At 37.5% G+C, this 19,476-nt stretch overlaps 1 protein-coding gene across 1 annotated transcript; it reads left to right on the top strand.

The window, feature by feature from the left end:
- On the top strand, window positions 1-16,220 carry hif1ab (hypoxia inducible factor 1 subunit alpha b). Its single transcript, XM_079376089.1, has 15 exons — window positions 1-346; window positions 6,394-6,584; window positions 7,541-7,686; window positions 7,773-7,857; window positions 7,953-8,062; window positions 8,407-8,609; window positions 9,777-9,883; window positions 10,002-10,149; window positions 10,280-10,536; window positions 11,268-11,494; window positions 11,635-11,757; window positions 11,841-12,160; window positions 12,376-12,466; window positions 12,910-13,027; window positions 14,254-16,220. The coding sequence occupies exons 1-15, from the start codon at window positions 315-317 to the stop codon at window positions 14,406-14,408; spliced, it is 2,313 nt and encodes a 770-aa protein (XP_079232215.1). The 5' UTR covers window positions 1-314; the 3' UTR covers window positions 14,409-16,220.
- The last annotated feature ends 3,256 nt before the right edge of the window (window positions 16,221-19,476 follow it).

Raw genomic sequence — 19,476 nt, 5'->3', positions numbered from 1 at the left:
AGCGCCTCGTGAACGCGCGGGCCACAGAGAGAGAGTAGTGGAGCGCAGTCGCGTGTAACTCTTTGTACCGACTGGAAGCTGCACCGACCGGTGCTGGACAAATGATTTGACCTTCAGCGAACCGGAGGGTTGCTCTCTACCATTCAGACGTTTTCAACACACACCACTGGACCAGTATCGGATCGTTTTACCGCGTTTGCTCGTTTTCTTTCTAAAACGCATTTTTATTTGTTGGCGAGAGGTGGCCACGTCCTTGATTTTTCTGGCCTCGCGGTTTGGAAAATTTAACACATTCTGAGTGGTTTCACCCAGGAATGGATACTGGAGTTGTCACTGAAAAGAAAAGGTTTGTCAAAGAAGGTGTTCTGCTGAGCGGAATTTGTTGTGTTTTGCATAGTAAACAGGCCAAAAGATATTCCTCCCCCGTCACACAGAACGTGTCGCCATTTTGTGCTGATGGCTAACCAAACAACTAAGAGCAAGCTGAGAGCTCTCATGCCGGCTATTTGTCTCTAACAACCATTAAATGTTAAAGACTCCTATTTGTTGCCTCTATAACACCACATTTGTCTTTTTTTTGTTGAGGTAACAGAGTGTCTAGTTTTCTAACAAAACTAGCTGCATGCTCATTTAAATTTACATTGATTTATTGCTTAAACGGCTAAAACCAGTTTATAATCGTATAGACATAATTCAGCTCTCATAAGAATGTGAGAATGTGTAAACACTTTGCATATATAGGCACAGACACATATGAGCATGAATGTTGAATGCTTATATTAAAAGCTTTTTTTCCTATAGAGTTATGATCAGAGAGCTGCATATCTATTACAGTAGAGGAGAAAGTAAATGGTATAATTTTTATACTTTTTGTAGTTTCATTGTGTACTATGTATTGTGGTGTTTTTACTGTATTCAGCTCTGAATGTTTTATGCAGTTTATGTTCTAAGATAAAAAGAGCCATGAGCTAGTCATATGATGGATCCCTTCTTTACCCCTCAGACCACTTGACCCCACAATTTACATGAACTCGTTGCCCTTGTTCAGCCAGCCAGTCTGGCATATTTTGTGTAGATAAAGGACTGGAAGCAGGAATTTGTCCTTGGTTTTTGCTGACAGTGTCTTATTCTTTGTCAGGCCTGTCATCAGTGTGGGCTCAGATGAGATGAGATGGAAATAAGTGTTGGTATTGCTAAGACTGGAAAATGTTGGTTGGTTTCTCGGTGCGGGTGAATTTACAAGAAGGATGGCACTGGCATTGTAGATAAGCTAAGATCCAGTGTGTCACCATTTATATGGAAGTTACAGCTCAATTTGGCACATTTAGTTTTTTGAGTTGTTGGAATTGCTGGTTAACCTATAATGTTTTTCTTGAAAATTTGTGAGTTCTCATTTGGGGTTGAGAACATGCATGCAAAGTGTTGTGGAATGTGTACTCAATCTCTATTACAATTACGATGTTTGCAGGTCAAATTGTCTGGCGTATTTTATTGTTAGAACCAGCTACAAAGACTTGAAATAAAATCTTTTTGGATATATATTTCATAGTTTCTTAACTACCCTCTGATGGTATTTATGCATTTGGCAGACACCTTTATCTAAAGAAACTTACATTTGAAAGTGAACATTTTTATTAGTTTTTGCTTGTTCATTTCTACTGTTGGAGCTTCAGGAAAGCACGCAGAAGTAGTACTTTTCCACACTTTTAAAGTTTAAAAGTTCACTTTTTTGTAATGTTAGAGAAATATTAATGTTAAAGTATTCCTGTTTTAACTGATTTTTTTCATGTGCTCTTTGGTGAATTGAATCCAAGGTCAGTTTGACCGTCGACAGATAATCTCAATTTTTTTATTTGTAGTTATAACAATACTGTGTGATAGGCCTTTAGTTTATATCCTGTTTAAAGTGAATAATACCTTGTTTTTATTGGCATTATTTTCCTCTGACATTATTTTGGTTGGCATCCAAGTTCAAGCTGCTACACGCTTTTTGCATCTCTTTCTCAAATCTTAATCACTAAGCATTGACGTCAACGCAACATCCTGCTGCCCAGTCTTGTGGAAAGGCCTTTATCGGTTTGAATGTTGAAATGTGTCCCTCTTATGTTTTCCTCTTTAGAGGTGTTTTCATAAGCCTTGGGTTAAAAGGAGGTCTATTGATTCTGTCATTATGTTTTAAGGTCTTGCATGCGATCTATATGAATCCAATTGGGAATCATGTTGTAAAACAGGCCACCTTTTAGACCTGTATCGATTTTAGTTACCGATATTATTTAGTTCTCAATATTCAAGCAGGTAATTCTTTAGGAGCTCAAAAGCCTTCCTAGGTGGAAGGACTAGGTGGTATGACAAATCTTATATCATGCGTGAGTACTTATGAATAACCAATATAGCAGTATATCATAACGTATTAACTTCGATATTAATGACAACCATTAGAGATTCTGCTACATTTTGCCTTTGCGCTTTATTTATCATATGCATATAGAGCAGTCAGCGCATGCAAAACTATATAGCTTCCATATTGAATATTCAGGAGTTTGCTTGGTTTTGGCTTCACCTCGCCCCAATAAGATGTATTTATTTTTGTGTTGAATGCATTCTTGCATTTAAGTGTAACAGATTGGAACAGCACAGCACAGAAGTGTTTTTAAAAGACTATTTTGTAACTAATTTTTCACTTAGTTGACTATCCCTACTGCCCAGCCTTGCTATCTGTTACTAGAAATTGGTTAGAAATGGACGGGCATGGATTATTATATCACAGAGATGAAAAATCAAATAGGTGACTAAGTAATGCCAGTAAATGTAGACATGAGAATCTGGTGATTGCTTTGGCAAATGGACCAAGTGAATACAGCAAATTGGATTTGCATAACAGATTCTGTATCAGAACATGACTTCTTGGTAAGATTATCAGCTTGCTTTATTAGCCATTTTGTTATCGTGATGAGGCGCATCCACTTCCAAGAAAGCTCTTGTATTTTTCTTCTCATTGTGTTTTGAAACCATACAATGCAACCTCATACTTAAGCATTTGCAGTTGAGTAAAAAGCTCCCATTTGCTAAAGGGGCCTTCCAGCTACCCTGAATAGAGTCAATAATGTAGATGTATATATTATTGAGCAGTCCATATATGGAGCTTACATAAGACGACAAGGTACAAGCATGCACAGACACAAACAGGCTTAAAACCACAATTAAATGCGTGTTAACATCCCCTGTGCACAAGGGTTTTCCTCTCTTTCTGGCCAAATCATTGCCGCTTTGTCTTAACCGTTTCCCCTTCTTTGTGTTGCGTGGCTATGATGGTTGACACAATGCCTGCTCTTTGTTTCTCATTGCTGCTTTGACCTTGGAACTCCTAGATGGGGAATATGTAGATTTATTGCCAGTTGCATGGAGATCTCATTGGTCATTTAAATTATAAAGAGCAAAATGTATGTATAGGCCCAAATAGAGTCTGCATCACTTCAGAATCACCACATGCAAATTCAGAACCGTTCAATAAACTATTCAGTTTGATTCTGAATTTTTAAAAAGCTTATTATAAAATAAATGTATTTAACTGCTTCTCCTAATGCCTTTTAGTTCAGAAAACGAAAAATGACACACTGCTGTTTGTTAAATACATAAAAATACAGTAAAATACATAACCAGTAACGCAATCCAACTAGCATGAAATAAAAGTAAAAATCTGACTGCTTTTTATAACTTTTATATCACCTCAAGGCCACATATGTAAATAAAGAAAAGAGAAATAAAATATCAACCAGATGACATTATAGTAAGTTGTATGCATGCCAGAAAATTGGCACTGTTTTAGCTTTGAGAAAAGCGGCAAAGTTTCTATACAGTGAAAGCATTAACTGTATAAATGGTTTGAGACGAGTGGTGTTGAGACTGTGTAATTTGTTGCTTGGCCATTAATAGTTTATAATTGAAAATGCAAAGGAGTTATTTTGCCCCTGTTTATGACAATACATGCAGATGAACTAACACTACAATGAAGCTCTGATGGATCTTGACCTCCGGGGGCTCACGGTGCATTAGGAAATTTCATATTGCTGCAATGTAACTGTCCAATGCAACATTAATTCTCAGATGCTTCTAAACGAGTTAAACAGAAGAACACCATTGACTCACTCCACACGGTCTGCTGTTTTTCAGACACTGATGTGTTTGTGCTGTTATTGCAAATGTTGGCTAAATCCAGTTCCTTAATGTTGTTTCCATATCTGATTTCAAGCTTGTTTGAGGCTTAACATCTTTAGTCAGCTGACCTGATTAGGGCTGTAGCTATTGAATATTTTAGTAATCGAGTATTCTACCGAAAATTCCATCGAGTAATCGGATAAGTAGTACTTTTGCTTTACTAAAGAGCAATACTAAATATACAAGAGAAAATTAGACAGGTCTCTTTAAATGAACCAGTAATTGGTTTCCTTTTTAGAAAAATGAAAGTTTTTATTGCTGAAATTGCATATATTAGTAACCCATTTAGTGCATTTAATTGCCATATTACATTCAAAATACAAATATATAAAAATCAATTTCAAATTACTTTAAAAAAGATAAACACAGTATAACCTAAAACTCGACATAAATCAAAATAATAGTAATAAAAAAATAATAAAACCTAAACAATGTGCAACTTAACTTTCAAGTTTCAGCCTAACTACAGCTCAGGCATGACAACGCTTTACTGTATTCTTAGAAGGCCTTGTGGCTTTTGTAAGAGTCAAAAATTAGTGGACAGGAAGCTAACTTGGAACAAAAACATGAGTCCATACACACAAAATGTCTTACCACATTTTTCAGCAACGTGAATTTAAAGTTATGTGGAGAATGAACCCTCTTAAATGTCTCTCTGCATACTGGTGTGTGTTTGTGTGTAATCCTTTAAAGGAGCATGTAGTTGCAAAGACGGTGCTCCGTATGCAGTTACAGTAAATGGTAGGGATGCACCGAAATTAAAATTCTGGGCCGAAACTGAGAATTCTGGATTAGCTTGGTCGAAAACCGAAACCGAAAATGCTTTGTAATAATTATTTATTTTATTAAATAAAGTAATTTTATAAGACTTTTTAATTTAATAATACTCAATTTTAATGACACAGAATTGAAAAAACACAAGCCAATAAAATAACCACACTTTTATTTAAAGAAAATTGGACAAAATATATTAATATTAAATATCAATGTATTATTTTTATTCAGTTCTATGCGACAGAATCAGACATAACTGTTGTTATTGTTGTTTTTGACTAATTATTCAAATAATGTATAGTCCTAAAATAAAGTTTTCATAATTTTAGTAGTGGTAGTATGTACATTCTGCTGAACAAATATATTTCTGCTGCAATGTCTTCAAATTAAACAGGATTTTATTTTGACGGGTTGCCGTGAATGCCTTTACATTTCTGTGTGTAGCAGATCAGTGAAGGAGATTTAACCAGCGATTCTTCGAAGCACATAATTTGCCTCTGATTTTTTGTATTCGAATTACTCGGGTTACTCGAGGAATCGTTTCAGCCCTAGACCTGATATAAACAGATAAAACGTGGGTTTTTGTTGAATTAGCTTCTGAGGATATCTGAGGTTTTTAACTTTCTGCTTAAAGCCACTTCAAGATTTCTGTGAAATCCTAGAATTAAAAAAGACAAGTTTATCAGCATTTGAATCCATTTGCCTGAAGTGTGGGCTTGTTTTTAAAACAATGAACAGTTTCCTCATCTGTAAACTGTGAATGAACATCTGAAGGTGGTGGTTTTTGTTACAGAGTGTGCATTACTTTGTTGCCAGTAGCTTTGCTTGTTTGACCTCCATTATTGCAGTGAACTGAAACATTTGTTAAATGTGTGAGAGTTGGTCTTGGCAGTGACAGAATAGGCAAAGATCCCAAGGGTAATAGATGGCTGCTTTAGAAATTATGATGAGATAGAGACTCATTTTAGCAAAAAGCTTTTTCATGATGACCTATTTGCCAGGAAAGAGGTTCTTTTCTGGCCAAGAGCTGTTTATTGTTCAGATCCTGACCTTGCTTGTTTGTAATACCAGTTATTTTATGGCTTGTTTGTGTGTAAACGTTTGTTCCTTGTTGTGTGCTGAAACGTTTCTGTTGGGAAATCTGAAAACTGTCTGACACCACTACGTTTATCACCATTGGCTGGGTTGTAACTGAGTCTGTCACAGCATGTCTACACCCCTTTTACCAGCCAGTCAGATTGAAACTATCTTTCTGGCCTCTGACGTAGCAAGTTTTGACGCCATTCAAATTAGAGATTTAAAATAAGTTGACCTTGCTGCTGCCCTCAAGCACTAGCACAGGAGGTCTCTCTTGTCAAACACCTAGCCAAACTAACAAAACGCTGTCCTTCCTTATCTTTTCAGGGTGAGCTCGGAGCGCAGGAAGGAGAAGTCCAGGGATGCAGCACGATCTCGCAGGGGAAAGGAGTCCGAGGTGTTCTACGAGTTAGCACACCAGCTCCCCCTGCCACACAATGCCACCTCCCACCTGGACAAAGCCTCCATCATGAGGCTGACCATCAGCTACCTGCACATGAGGAAGCTGCTCAGCTCTGGTCAGTACGCTGACTTGAATATTTGCATCTACATACACAAAATAGTTACACCACATTCAAATGGGAATCAAAACATTGCAACCAGTAGATATTGTAAACAAATATTGTAAACACTGAGCTGATGAATAGAGGCAAAAAATTTTTTTTACGATCTGCACTGAGGCAGAAACCTCAAAGGGTGCATATTAGTACTAATATGTACTTTTTAGATACGTATATATGTAATAGGGCTGCATGATTAACCTAAATTGCAATGGCTTAGTGGTTATCAGATTCCAAAGGCTGCGATTTGATTAATTTGTTCATTTACACGCAAGCAGCTCATGATCCAATATTTTCAGTGTCTTGGGAACAGCCCTGTTTGCAGTAAATGCTGCTCCACTTGAACTCATCTCTTCATCTGCTCTGACTTTGGAATGCTTATAACATGCATTTGAGAACACATTTTCCAAAAATTGAAATAAGACACACTTATGAATCAACTGTTGTTAACAAAAGTAAAGTTTGCCTTCTCTGCAGTTAAGACAGCCATCAATATTTGTATCGAAATTTTACAGTTCTGTAAAATAAAATGATTAGTTTACTAATAATAATTTTGGTACTAATATGTAGCTTAAGTTGTAACTCTCAACACAGTGTCTCCACGACATGGCGGCAGCAACCACAATACTACAGTGAGAATAAAAGTTACTCCCTCTTTCTTTGCGTTTACATTTTGGCGGTGTTATGCGAATCTTCTCACAACGTGACGTAGACGTGGGGGCGTGTTTGAATGAACCGTTTTAGGAGGGCGTGGCAGAGTCTTAACTTTTATAAAGAATATCTCTTTGGGTTTGAGACTTTAATCTTTGCAACTTTACAGATCTTATATATGCACTCCAAAGACAAAGGAAAACATGAAATTGCATCATATGACCCCTTTAATAGTTGCTAAAGGATGTTGTTTGGCTTTGCAGATGACTCCGAGAAGGAGAATGAGCTGGAGAGTCAGCTGAACAGCTTTTATCTGAAGGCCCTGGAGGGTTTCCTCATGGTCCTGTCTGAAGATGGAGACATGGTTTATCTCTCTGAGAATGTCAGCAAGAGCATGGGCCTCACACAGGTAACTAATTGTTGGTGTTTTGTTCTGTTCTGTTTAGATTTAAAGCGTAAGATATAGCTAACTATCTCTGCCATCTTTTCTTTCAGTTTGATTTGACTGGTCACAGCATCTTTGAATTTTCACACCCATGTGACCATGAGGAGCTGAGAGAGATGCTGGTCCACAGGACAGGTAATCCTCACAAGCTACACTGCAACATTTTTCTGCAAAAAATACACCAGCCATCAATAATGAATGCATTAACTGAATTTTTTGTCCATGTTTAGGATCCAAAACGACCAAGGAACAAAACACAGAGCGCAGCTTCTTCCTGCGTATGAAGTGCACACTCACTAGCAGAGGGCGCACTGTCAATATCAAGTCTGCTACATGGAAGGTGAGATGCTGTCTGAATGTTAACAAAGTTTTCTCAGACTGTCACTAATCTTTTGGTATCCACAGCCTGTATATAATTTCCCCCTATCATTACCTTTTCCTGGTACATTTTTAGCTTGTTTACATGTTTTAGAAGGGTAATATTTGTATTACCCTGATAAGCTGATTTTAAATGGTTCATTCATTTTGTTGACATTGCATGTATACAGGAAATTTAACAAGGAAGAAGGAAATAAACTGGCTTGAGTCTTACTGTGCACAGAGCATCCGTATAGTAGTTTTTTAAGACATACCTGCTATACAAAGACTTTGAACAGACGTTTCCCCTTCTCTGTCCTGCTAAAGGTTCTTCACTGCACTGGTCATGTGCGTGTGCAGGAGCGCGGCGAGGGATCGGAAGATTCTGGCTTTAAAGAGCCTCCTCTGACCTACCTTGTGCTCATCTGTGAGCCCATTCCTCATCCCTCGAACATCGAGGTGCCTCTGGACAGCAAGACCTTTCTTAGCCGCCACACTCTGGACATGAAGTTTTCGTACTGTGATGAAAGGTGAGCAGGAAGATGTAATGCTCTCGTATCCACCTTATTTTGCAAAGTACAAAAAAGCTATTTCCTGTGATGTGCAACACTTTCAATTCATTAACTGCTACAGGTTAATAAATAAAAGATTTAACAAAGTGCAATAAAAGATAAAACTATTTGTGCTATAACCCAGTGCATTTATGTTTGGCATAATAGATTAAAATAACATCAAAAATATAAGTTTGCAGTATAAAGCAGCGTAACACTTTTTAAAACGTAACTGGAAAATGAAAATAACTGATAGGGAATTAAACCGGAAGCGTTGCACATTAAAGTTACAAATGACCATTCCTGCTTTAATGTTAAAAATAGCATGCATGCATACACCCAACAGAAAAAAAACAATTTCCCCCGGATTATGTAAACAGATTTACACACAGCTCCTTTTATTTCTTCCTTTTGTTTTGTAAGTGTAAATGGTTTGGCCTGCCATACTTTATTTCCCTATTTTGCTTTGTTTTATATATTTGGGTTTGTCTTGATTGTATCTGTGCCTAGCAATGAATATTGTGCGTGCCGACCAGTTGTTGACAAAAGCAATGCTGCAGAACGAGTCTAGTAGGCCAAAGCACAAAAGCCTGTGTCCTGTACTTTTACAAATGTTATTAACTCCACCTAGTGGCAGAAGCCTGTAGTATTTTTAAGCCTTTGCTGAAGGCGTAACAGCGCCTCAGTTTCGGTATCACTGAAGATGTAATAAGGTTGTTGGAATTTTTTTTTGTACATATATGTTGTATGTACATACTACAATACCTAGTTACTATCCCTGAGCTGAACTATAAACAAAAAATAAACCTCCCCCACCCCGAAATACACAATTGAAATCTATATAGTAATAATTCTATATAAAAAACCAAACTAATAAAAATGGCAAAAGCAGACAACGGAATTAGTAAAACCTTAAACTAAAATTAAATTAATAAAAAAAATCATAAACAGTGGCCAGGATTGACACAGGATTGTTAATTTTAAGACCAAATACAGATCTAAGTTAAATATTTAATGTGAGAACTAAAAATGGGTTACATAACACAGACGATTAGACTTCTCATATCCAGATCATGTTGAAGTGGCAGTTGTTTCAGTATGTAGCCACTTAATTGCAAACTCAATTCTCTCACTCTTTTTCCAAAGGATCACAGAGCTGATGGGATATGAGCCAGATGACCTGCTGAACAGGTCTGTGTACGAATACTATCATGCCCTGGATTCAGATCACCTTACCAAGACGCATCACAACTGTGAGCACCTAGACAGAATGCATATCTTATCATGATAAAGGTTTCACTTTAATATGCAAAACTGTTACAAAAGATGTCTTGTTGAATACTTCTGATTAGAGTGTGTTATTTTTCCCAGTGTTCGGAAAGGGCCAGGCCACCACAGGCCAGTACCGCATGCTGGCTAAGAAAGGTGGTTTTGTGTGGGTGGAGACTCAGGCCACTGTTATCTACAACCCCAAGAATTCTCAGCCACAGTGGATTGTGTGCGTCAACTATGTTCTCAGGTACGGATTCAGTTTGCCGATCTTCAGTAGACCAGTGGATTTATAGAAGCAAAATATTGTGAAAAGTGCTTTAGTGTGTATACAAATGTGTCTGTGATCATAATTCAACTTACCATTCTGTCCCTTCCAGTGGCATTGTGGAGGGGGACGTTGTCCTGTCCTTGCAGCAGACCGTGACCGAGCCCAAGGCTGAGGAGAAAGAGAACCAGGAGATTGAAGATGAGGCCTCTAAGGTGGACATACTCAAACTCTTCAAGCCTGAAAGCCTCAAGTGTCCCATGAAGAGCTCTGAACTGTATGAGAAGCTGAAAGAGGAGCCTGAGGCTCTCACTGTGTTGGCACCTGCTGCAGGAGACACCATCATCTCTCTGGACTTCAACAACACAGGTGCTTCCTTAAGTATGGTTACATGCCTAAATGGAACAGATTAGTTCAATAGCTTTGGCTCGTTGTGCAGCCAATCTACTAGCGACTGACAGCTCATACACTTCCGTTCAAAAGTTTGGGATTCGTAAGATTTTTGTAATGTTTATCCAAAAAAAAAAGTCTCTTATGCTCACCAAGGCTCCATGTATTTATTCAAAAATACAGTAAAATCAGTAATGTTGCGAAATATTGTTTCAATTTACAATTACTTTATATTTTAATATGTTTCAAAATTTAATTTATTTCTGTGATGGCAAAGCTGAATTTTCAGTCTTCGGTGTCACACGAGCCTTCAGAAATTATTTGAATTTAGGATTCTTTGAATACTAAGTCCAGAAGAACAGCATTGATTTGAAATAGAAATCTTTAGTAACAATGTAAAAATGTTACTGTCACTTTTGATCAATATAATGCACCCTTGCTAAACAAAAATATTAAATTGTTCCCCCCACTCCTCAAAAAAGAAATTCTTACTGGCCCCAAAATTTTGAGTGTACCTTAATATAATATTGCAATCCCTCTGCAACTTTGTAATCTTATGTAGACTTAAAACATATTCAAGGCATTCACTAATCCTCTGAGACTGGGAAATATGGATTCATAATCTTAGTTTTAGAAATAAAATTTATAAATATACACACAATACCTGGTGTGTTGCCAATAATAATTTAACAGTATTTAATTTCCTCCAGATTCTGACATGCAGCTGCTGAAGGAGGTGCCCCTCTACAATGATGTCATGCTGCCCTCGAGCAGCGAGAAGCTGCCCATCAGTGCGTCTCTTCTGACGCCCAGCGACTCCACCCCAGTTCTGACCAAACTAGAGACCGGAGCGGAGGACTTCCCTTTCAACTCGGCCTCTGATCTTGGTCCAGACTCCACAAACACACCTTCCACATCTGGGCTGGGCTCCTCAGGGGTAAAAACTCAAACACTTGCTTTTTTTAGCTGCTATTCTTAATAATTTTAAAAGGATTGCCCATTTTTAATGTTTAATGAGATCCCGTGTGTCTCAAAGACTTGGTTCAACTGTTTGTGGGTTTTTTTTTTTTTCCTTAGCCCAACAGCCCACTGGACTACGGTTTCCAAGTAGACTCAGACATCAGTTCAGAATTCAAACTGGACCTGGTTGAGAAACTGTTTGCTATTGATACAGAGGCAAAGACCCCTTTTAGCTCCCAGGTAACCCTGCATCTGAAATATCTCTCTCTGTGGTCATTACTGCATTGCATAAACTTCACAAGACATATATCTGCAAACTCTAGGCCATGGAGGATCTCGACCTAGAGATGCTGGCCCCATACATCCCCATGGATGACGACTTCCAGCTGCGCATCCCCTCTCCCCTGGATCCGCTTCCATCTGGCCCTCACTCTGTGTCAGCCATGAGCTCCCTGTTCCAGCCCTTACCCTCTCCTGCATCTCCAGCCTCTTCCTCCATCAGCACAGTGAAGCAGGAGCCATCATCTCTGGCCCCTTCGCCCCTGCACCTGCTGCAGGAGGTCTGCAATGCCCCAGTCTCACCCTTCAGCGGCACTCGGGACGCTTCCCCTGCTCTGTCCCCCAACCCACAGAGCAGCAACAGGTAAAGCTCTCACTGGCATGACTTCCTGCTGGCAATCTCAGTCAGACCAATTCTTAAGCAGGGGGATTGGATAGCTGATCAGTATTAAACTGCAAGTAGATTAGAATCGAGCCGAAAACAGTTCTATCATGACCATAGAGCTGGGATTTGGACTTCCTTAGATGCCACTACTAGTAGATTATCTGATTTTGTGTTTGTTTGCTCCAAATTCCCAGAGAGCGGTCTCCAAAGATGTTAGCTATCCAGAACGCCCAACGTAAGAGGAAGCTGGAGGAAGTGACATCACTTTCTGAGGCTGTTGGACTGGTCAGTATGAAAATAGATTTTATGCAAAGATTAAGTAAAAGTGCATAAACTATGACCAAATTTGTTGTTAATAATAAAAAAAATAAAATAATTATTTATATATATATATATATATATATATATATATATATATATATATATATATATATATATATATATATATAAAATACTGTATATAATATATATAAAAATAAATCAACAATATCAAAATGATTATAATATTTAAAAAATTATATTGGTTCAGATTGTCATTGTTTTTTAATTATTATATAAATTATTTAATTGTTATTACTTAATATGAATTTTTTTGCATACATTTTTGAAAACATCGCTGATAATTGAAAAAAAAACAAAAATCTTGAGAAACATCATATGAATAGATTCTTGAAGATTTGTTTTCCATGTAACTCTAAGACTAATGGCCACTCTCCAATTTCCTGCAGAGTGCTTTGCTTCAGAGTGTGGACAGTGCTATAGAGCCTGGAAAGAGGGCAAAAGTTTTAGAGATTAAAGGATCGAGTTTGCTTGGAGGAAACAAAACCATTCTCATACTGCCCTCTGGTGAGTGACAAGACCATCATCATCACTATACCATGTATTTTATCGGTTTTTAAATGCAAACCATTGTTAGAAATGCAAGAAGCTCAAAGAAAAGTCAATTATTTAACCCTTGTGCAACCTTTTGGACATTTTTGTCCATTTTAGTTTTGTTTTTTGATCATTTTGCCTGTTAATGCTAACTGCATACATTTTGGCTCAGGTGTGTATTTTTATTGGAATTATAATATTCCACCCTCATTTCCATTAATAAATCTATTTTACGCTAGGTACAAAAAAAGTGAAACACTCAGCACCTTTTGGACAAAAATGTCCCCATTTAAAACTACTATTTTTAATCGCAGTGCCGTTTAACTGTAAAATGATGCAATTTTTATTAATAGGCTTTCATTCTGTTGGCAAGGTTTCAAAATGTAATTTGTTTTACTATTTTTTTTACCAGATGGTGCCATTTTTTTCAGGTTTGGTGAAGTTTGGTCTATAAAGCAAATACTCTTGTTTATTCCTGTTTTCTGCTTCTGCATATTATAGAGCCAATTGGATAAATAATGCAGATATAATTGTGTGGGTGTGTTGGTATGGATGTCTGAGTGTGGTTTGTTTGTGTGTCATAAAAACAATTGTGTGTATGTGCATGTATGTTCTTGTAAAATTTGAGCGATAGAAACTGCAAATCACAAATCCAAGCACTGTGTGCCCCAGCAGAGTTTTGCTGGCATCTAATGGGGAAAATTTGGTACTGCGCCCAAACAATTTTACCGAAAGCTCATTTTTTGAGAAATCGACCTCAAATTTGGAACACAACTTGTTTAGATTTATGGCTTTGATTTTCTAGCAGGTTTAAAGTTCAACATGTTTCATATATAAAATATTCATAAAATAAAAAATTTAATATTGTTCATAAATCATTTTCATAAACTTAAACCTGTATGACTTTTGTTTGGTTTCACTTTTTTTTACTTCAACAATAATCTGCCATGGGTCTTCTTTAAAATGAGACCAAATATAAGTCTGTGCTCACAAGCTTCCAAGTTTTATGACATGGACATTTTTGTCCACTATGAACCTAAGTGTAACTTTTTTTTATTGATGCACAAGGGTTAAATACATGTGAAGTGTAAAGAGAAATATTTTAGTACTTTTCACCTGATGGCAACACCACTTTGGCATTTTAGTTCTATCCTAAGCATGTATATACAGTTTCTGTCTTTTCCCCTCTGATTCTGCAGATGTGGCCAGTCGTCTGTTGAGCAGTTCTTTAGAGAACAGCAGCGGGCTGCCTCAGCTAACACGTTACGACTGCGAAGTCAACGCTCCCGTGCAGGACCGCCATCATCTGCTGCAGGGAGAGGAGCTCCTGCGTGCTCTGGACCAAGTCAACTGAGCTTTGCTGTGTTTAGCTATTCCGGACACTGCATCCCTCTCTCTCGCCCCTTGATCCCTGCCTGCCCACCCGATCCCTGAAATCTGCCTCCACTTGTCTCCTTTTATTCCAAGCCCTAATATTCTCTATAAGCCCCAGTGTTTTAAAAATGTACTAGATGACCTGCACCTTCCATTGATCTCGCCAGTGAGCCCAGAGGTAGTCCATCCATCCCAGTGTGTAGAGAGCCTGGAGACAGAGGAGCATAATGTAACTTAACAGTGACATCAACCAGACAAGAGTTAAGAGCCTTAATGTAAAACGCACACTGCTGATGCGTACAATCTCCCACACACCCTCTGGATTCCCTAATTTGACCTAAAAACTCTCCATTGTGTTTTATGCCCCTCCCCAAAGTGTGTGTATTGTAGCTACAGTCGCACAATAATCTATTTTCTTAAGACAGAATACCAGCAGTCCATGCAATATACGAAACCCTTTTTACGAATATGTACTTTTAATGAAAGATTGAACAATTTATTTTTTCTCTTCTGAGTTTTGTTGTGTAGCGGTTACGCAAGTGTTTGTGAGTGTTGTTTTCTTATTTGCTTACATCACTTTAAGTTTTCTCTTAAACAGCACAGATGAATTGTAAAAGAGCCATTGAAAGTAATGATGGAGGTTGTGCAAAAAAGGGAATTTAAAATCATGCTGTGGTGTTCTCATGATGGTTTTTGTCTGAACGAGGTTAAAACAGATTTATAGTTTAATTATGCAACAGATTTTTATATTTTTAGTGTTTTTTTTCTGTTTAGTTCTCTTTGTGGTAGATGCTTAAGGTAATTCATGCTTGTGAGATGTCATAGCTGGTAACCATTTTCTTTTTCTGCTTCATGAGGGGTTTTAGATCATGCAGAGCTGATATATAATTTATATCTCAGTTTTACAGTATTCATATTGGCATAAGAACATGAATGCTTAGTTTTAAGACAATATTTGTTTTCATCATGCTTTCAGATGAATGTCAAAGTCCTGCAAGTATTTTATGACCTTTTATCTCGTTTTTCAGTAGGAAAGACATTTTCCTTTATTGTAATCTTCATTTATCTCTGCAGTCTCCAGTCTTCTGCTTTTTACTTAACACTAAATGTTTTGTTTATTGCATAATCAGTAAAAGACAATTGTGGACCAGAATTTTGTGATGTATGCTTCAATTGATGACACTTTATTTTTTTTATCTGGATCTATTATAGACTTTTGGGGAAGTCGTGGCCTAATGGTTAGAGAGTCAGACTCGTAATCCAAAGGTTGCGGGTTCGAGTCTCGGGCTGGCAGGGATTGTAGGAGGGGGGAGTGAATGTCCAGCGCTCTCTCCACCCTCAATACCACGACTGAGGTGCCCTTGAGCAAGGCACTGAACCCCCAACTGCTCCCCGGGCACCGCAGCATAAATGGCTGCCCTCTGCTCCGGGTGTGTGTTCACGGTGTGTGTGTGTTAACTGCTGTGTGTGTGCACGTTGGATGGTTTAAATGCAGAGCACGAATTCCGAGTATGGGTCACCATACTTGGCTGTATGTCACTTTCGCTTAAGTTATTCAGGAGTACATTAAATTGAATTTCAAACATGGTGACAATACACTTCTATGATGAACTTTCTTTCAATATCTGAATTAAAGTAAAGGTTCGACTTTCTGGACTTTTGTAAAGAAAGCCTGAAATTTTGGGTGGAGAAGTTATTGGGAACATAGTTTGATGTAATTTTAATTAAAATTTAATTTAAAAATAAGCACTGAAGCAACTTTGTTTTAAAATATAAACTGGTTTAAACCTGTTTGTTCTTTGTGTTTTTTAAAAGAACGAAAAGAGTTTTATTTTATTATAAAATACAGTTTTAAAAATGCTGTAAGCCATTGTAAAAAACAGGAAATCCCAAGAAAAGCATTTATATTCATGACTTGAATATAGTGATATGTTACTTCAGAGTCATCAATCAATTTTTGAAATTTCACAATCAATTTTCACAACCTGATTTCTTTTACGGTTTGTTTCAGTGTTTCGGTTAAAAAACATCACTCAAACACATGAAAGCACCTTTTTATAGATTATAATAATACGGGTGTTTTATTGCCTTTACATTGAATGACTTTTCGGCACAACATGGATAAGTTTTGTACAATGCAGTTTTGCACCTATAGCACCCAAAACAAACAGTAATGCTCAAGGCCTCTGTATGTTCAGTAGGCCTATCTGATTAGGGAATTTTTTTTAAAAACAAACAACCCTGCTTATAAAAAAACCTAAAATAATTTTCAAGCACAAAAATGCATATTAAAACAAAATCATGGAGGAGGAACATCCTCATCAGGTTGATGAGAAGCCTGCTGTGGCTGGTGGGGTTGATGATGGGAGAAAAGAGGTGAAAAGAAAGAGGGTATGGCCCTCTATCCCCTTTTTTGGAGAAGAGCTGTGGTGGGAAGAAGGGGGATTTGGCTCTGTATAAAGTGATTCACTACAAGGATGGTCTTAATGTATTGTTACTATTAAAAACTCATACTGACAAAAAAATGGTTTACATGTTTTTAAATTCCTGCTTGGAATTTAAGTTGACAACTTCTGTTCAAGATTCAGGACTGGAACAAAATCATTATATATATATATATATATATATATATATATATATACATACAGTGCCCTCCAAAAGTATTGGAACAGTAAAGACAAAATTGCTCTGTTGGCTGTGGAGTCAAGACATTTATAAATATGATTAAAAGATGAATATGAATCAACTACAGAATGCCACATTTTATTATTGGGTGATTCAACACATAGATGTTTTCCCAGCTAAGAAGTTCAGCACTTTTAGAGTTTCATCCCTCTATCTGATGTGAGCATAAGTATTGGAACAGTTGCCTCACAGGTCTTTCTAAGGGATCAGCTGTGTCCTGTTGCATTAATTCTTCAGATATTAAAAGCAGGGAATGTGTTGTATCAGTTATATCCATTACTTCTGTGTTCTGAATCGTGCATTCAATGATGACACACACAAACCAGGGTGAGAATGAGGGAGCTGACTTTGAAAGAAAAGCAAGCAATTTGCAAGTCAGTTAGAGCTCTAGCCAAAACAAAGGGCCTGGAGAAATCAAGAGTTTGAAAAGCACCAACGACACCAGCAACCAACAATGACCTGATCGGCTGAGAAAACAACAGTAGTTGATGACAACCAAATCATAAAAGCTGTGAAAATGAACCCTATAAGACGTGTCTGTGTCACCAGAAAGCTGAGGTGATGCTCTGACAATCTAATGTCCTCAGGAGACTTTGACACAGAATTACAGATGCTACACAGCAAGATGCAAACCTCTGACCAGCACCAAAAATAGAAAGGCAAGATTAGAGTTTGCAAAAGAGCACAAAGGTGAGCCAGAAGAGTTTTGGAACTGTGTTCTTTATCTAAGTGATGGGAAAGCAAAAATGTGGAGAAAAAAATGCTTGGTGTAAAGCATGGTGGAGGTGGTGTCATGGCCTGGGCATGCATGGCTGCCTCTGGAACAGTCCCTCTCAACTTTACTGATGACTTGATGTATGATGACAGTAGCAGAATGAATTTGGAAGGGTACAAAACCATCTTGCCTACCAATATTCAAGAAAATGCCACCAGATTCATTGGGAAGTGCTTCATATGGCATCAAGACAATGACCCAAAACACCCTGCTAGTTCAGTCAAGGAGTTTATAAGGGCAAAGAAATGGAAAGTCTTAGATTGCTCAAGTCAATCTCCAGATTTAAATCCGATTGAACATGAATTTCACTAGCTGAAGAGGAGAGTAAAGGCAGAAACTCCCCAAAACAAGCAATAATTGGAATTGACGGCATTAAGGGCTGGGAAAAGTATTTCAAAGGATGAGAGCAAGAGTCTGGTGATGTCTATGGGTCACAGACTCACTGCTGTGATTGTGCGCAAGAGATCTGCAACTAAATAATAGCTTTTAATCTTTTATATCTGCCTTATGTTCAACTGTCCCAATACTTATGCTCACATCAATGAGTGGGATGAACTCTAAAAGTGCGGCTCTTTTTATTTGGTAAAACGTGTATGTGTTGAAACGGCTAATAATAAAATGTGACATTCTGTAGTTTTGTCTCATATTCATCTTTTAATCATATTTGCAAATGTCTTGACTCCACAGCCAACAGAGCAATTTTGTCTTTACTGTTCCAATACTTATGGAGGGGACTCCATATATATATATATATATATATATATATATATATATATATATACATACATATGCATCTAAAAAAAATTTAATATTGTGAAAAGTTTTTTTCACAATATTCTATTTTTTTCACAATATTCATTTCAAAAGTTTTTTGTTTTAATTTTGATGAGTAGAGCTTACAGCTCATGAAAGTTGAAAGTCAAAAGTCCAGTATCTCAAAATATTAGAATATTTCCTAAGATCAATCAAAAAAAGGATTTAAAAAATTGAAAAGTTCAAGTTCTTTAAAGTATGTTTATTTATCCTTTAGCACAACTGACAGCATCAGTGAGGAATGGCATGGAAGCGATCAGCCTGTGGCTCTGCTGAAGAACTATTGAGCCTTCAGCTCGTCTGTATTGTTGGATCGACTGTTTCTCATATTTCTCTTGAAAATATCCCATAGATTCTATGGGGTTCAGGTCAGGCATGTTAACTGGCCAATCAAACACAGTGATATCATGGTCAGCAAACCACTTGGAAGTGGTTTTGGCAGTGTGGACAGATGCTAAAGTCCTGCTGGAAAAGGAAATCAGCATCTCCATAAAGCTTGTCAGCAGATGGAAGCATAAAGTGCTCCAAAATGTCCTGGTAGATGGATGTATTGACTTTGGACTTGATAAAACACAATGGACCAACACCAGCAGATGTCACAGCACCCCAAATCATCACTGACTTCGGAAACTTCAAGCAGCTTGGATTCTGTGCCTCTCCAATCTTCCTCCAGACATTGATTTCCAAATGAAATGGAAAATTTACTTTTATCTGAAAAGCTGACTTTGGACCACTGACCAACAGTCCAGTTCTTTTTCTCAGGTAAAATGCTTCT

The sequence above is a fragment of the Barbus barbus genome (genome assembly GCF_936440315.1).
Source record: "Barbus barbus genome assembly, chromosome: 24".
Lineage (NCBI taxonomy): Eukaryota > Metazoa > Chordata > Actinopteri > Cypriniformes > Cyprinidae > Barbus > Barbus barbus.
This window is presented reverse-complemented; position numbering and strand designations above follow the sequence as displayed.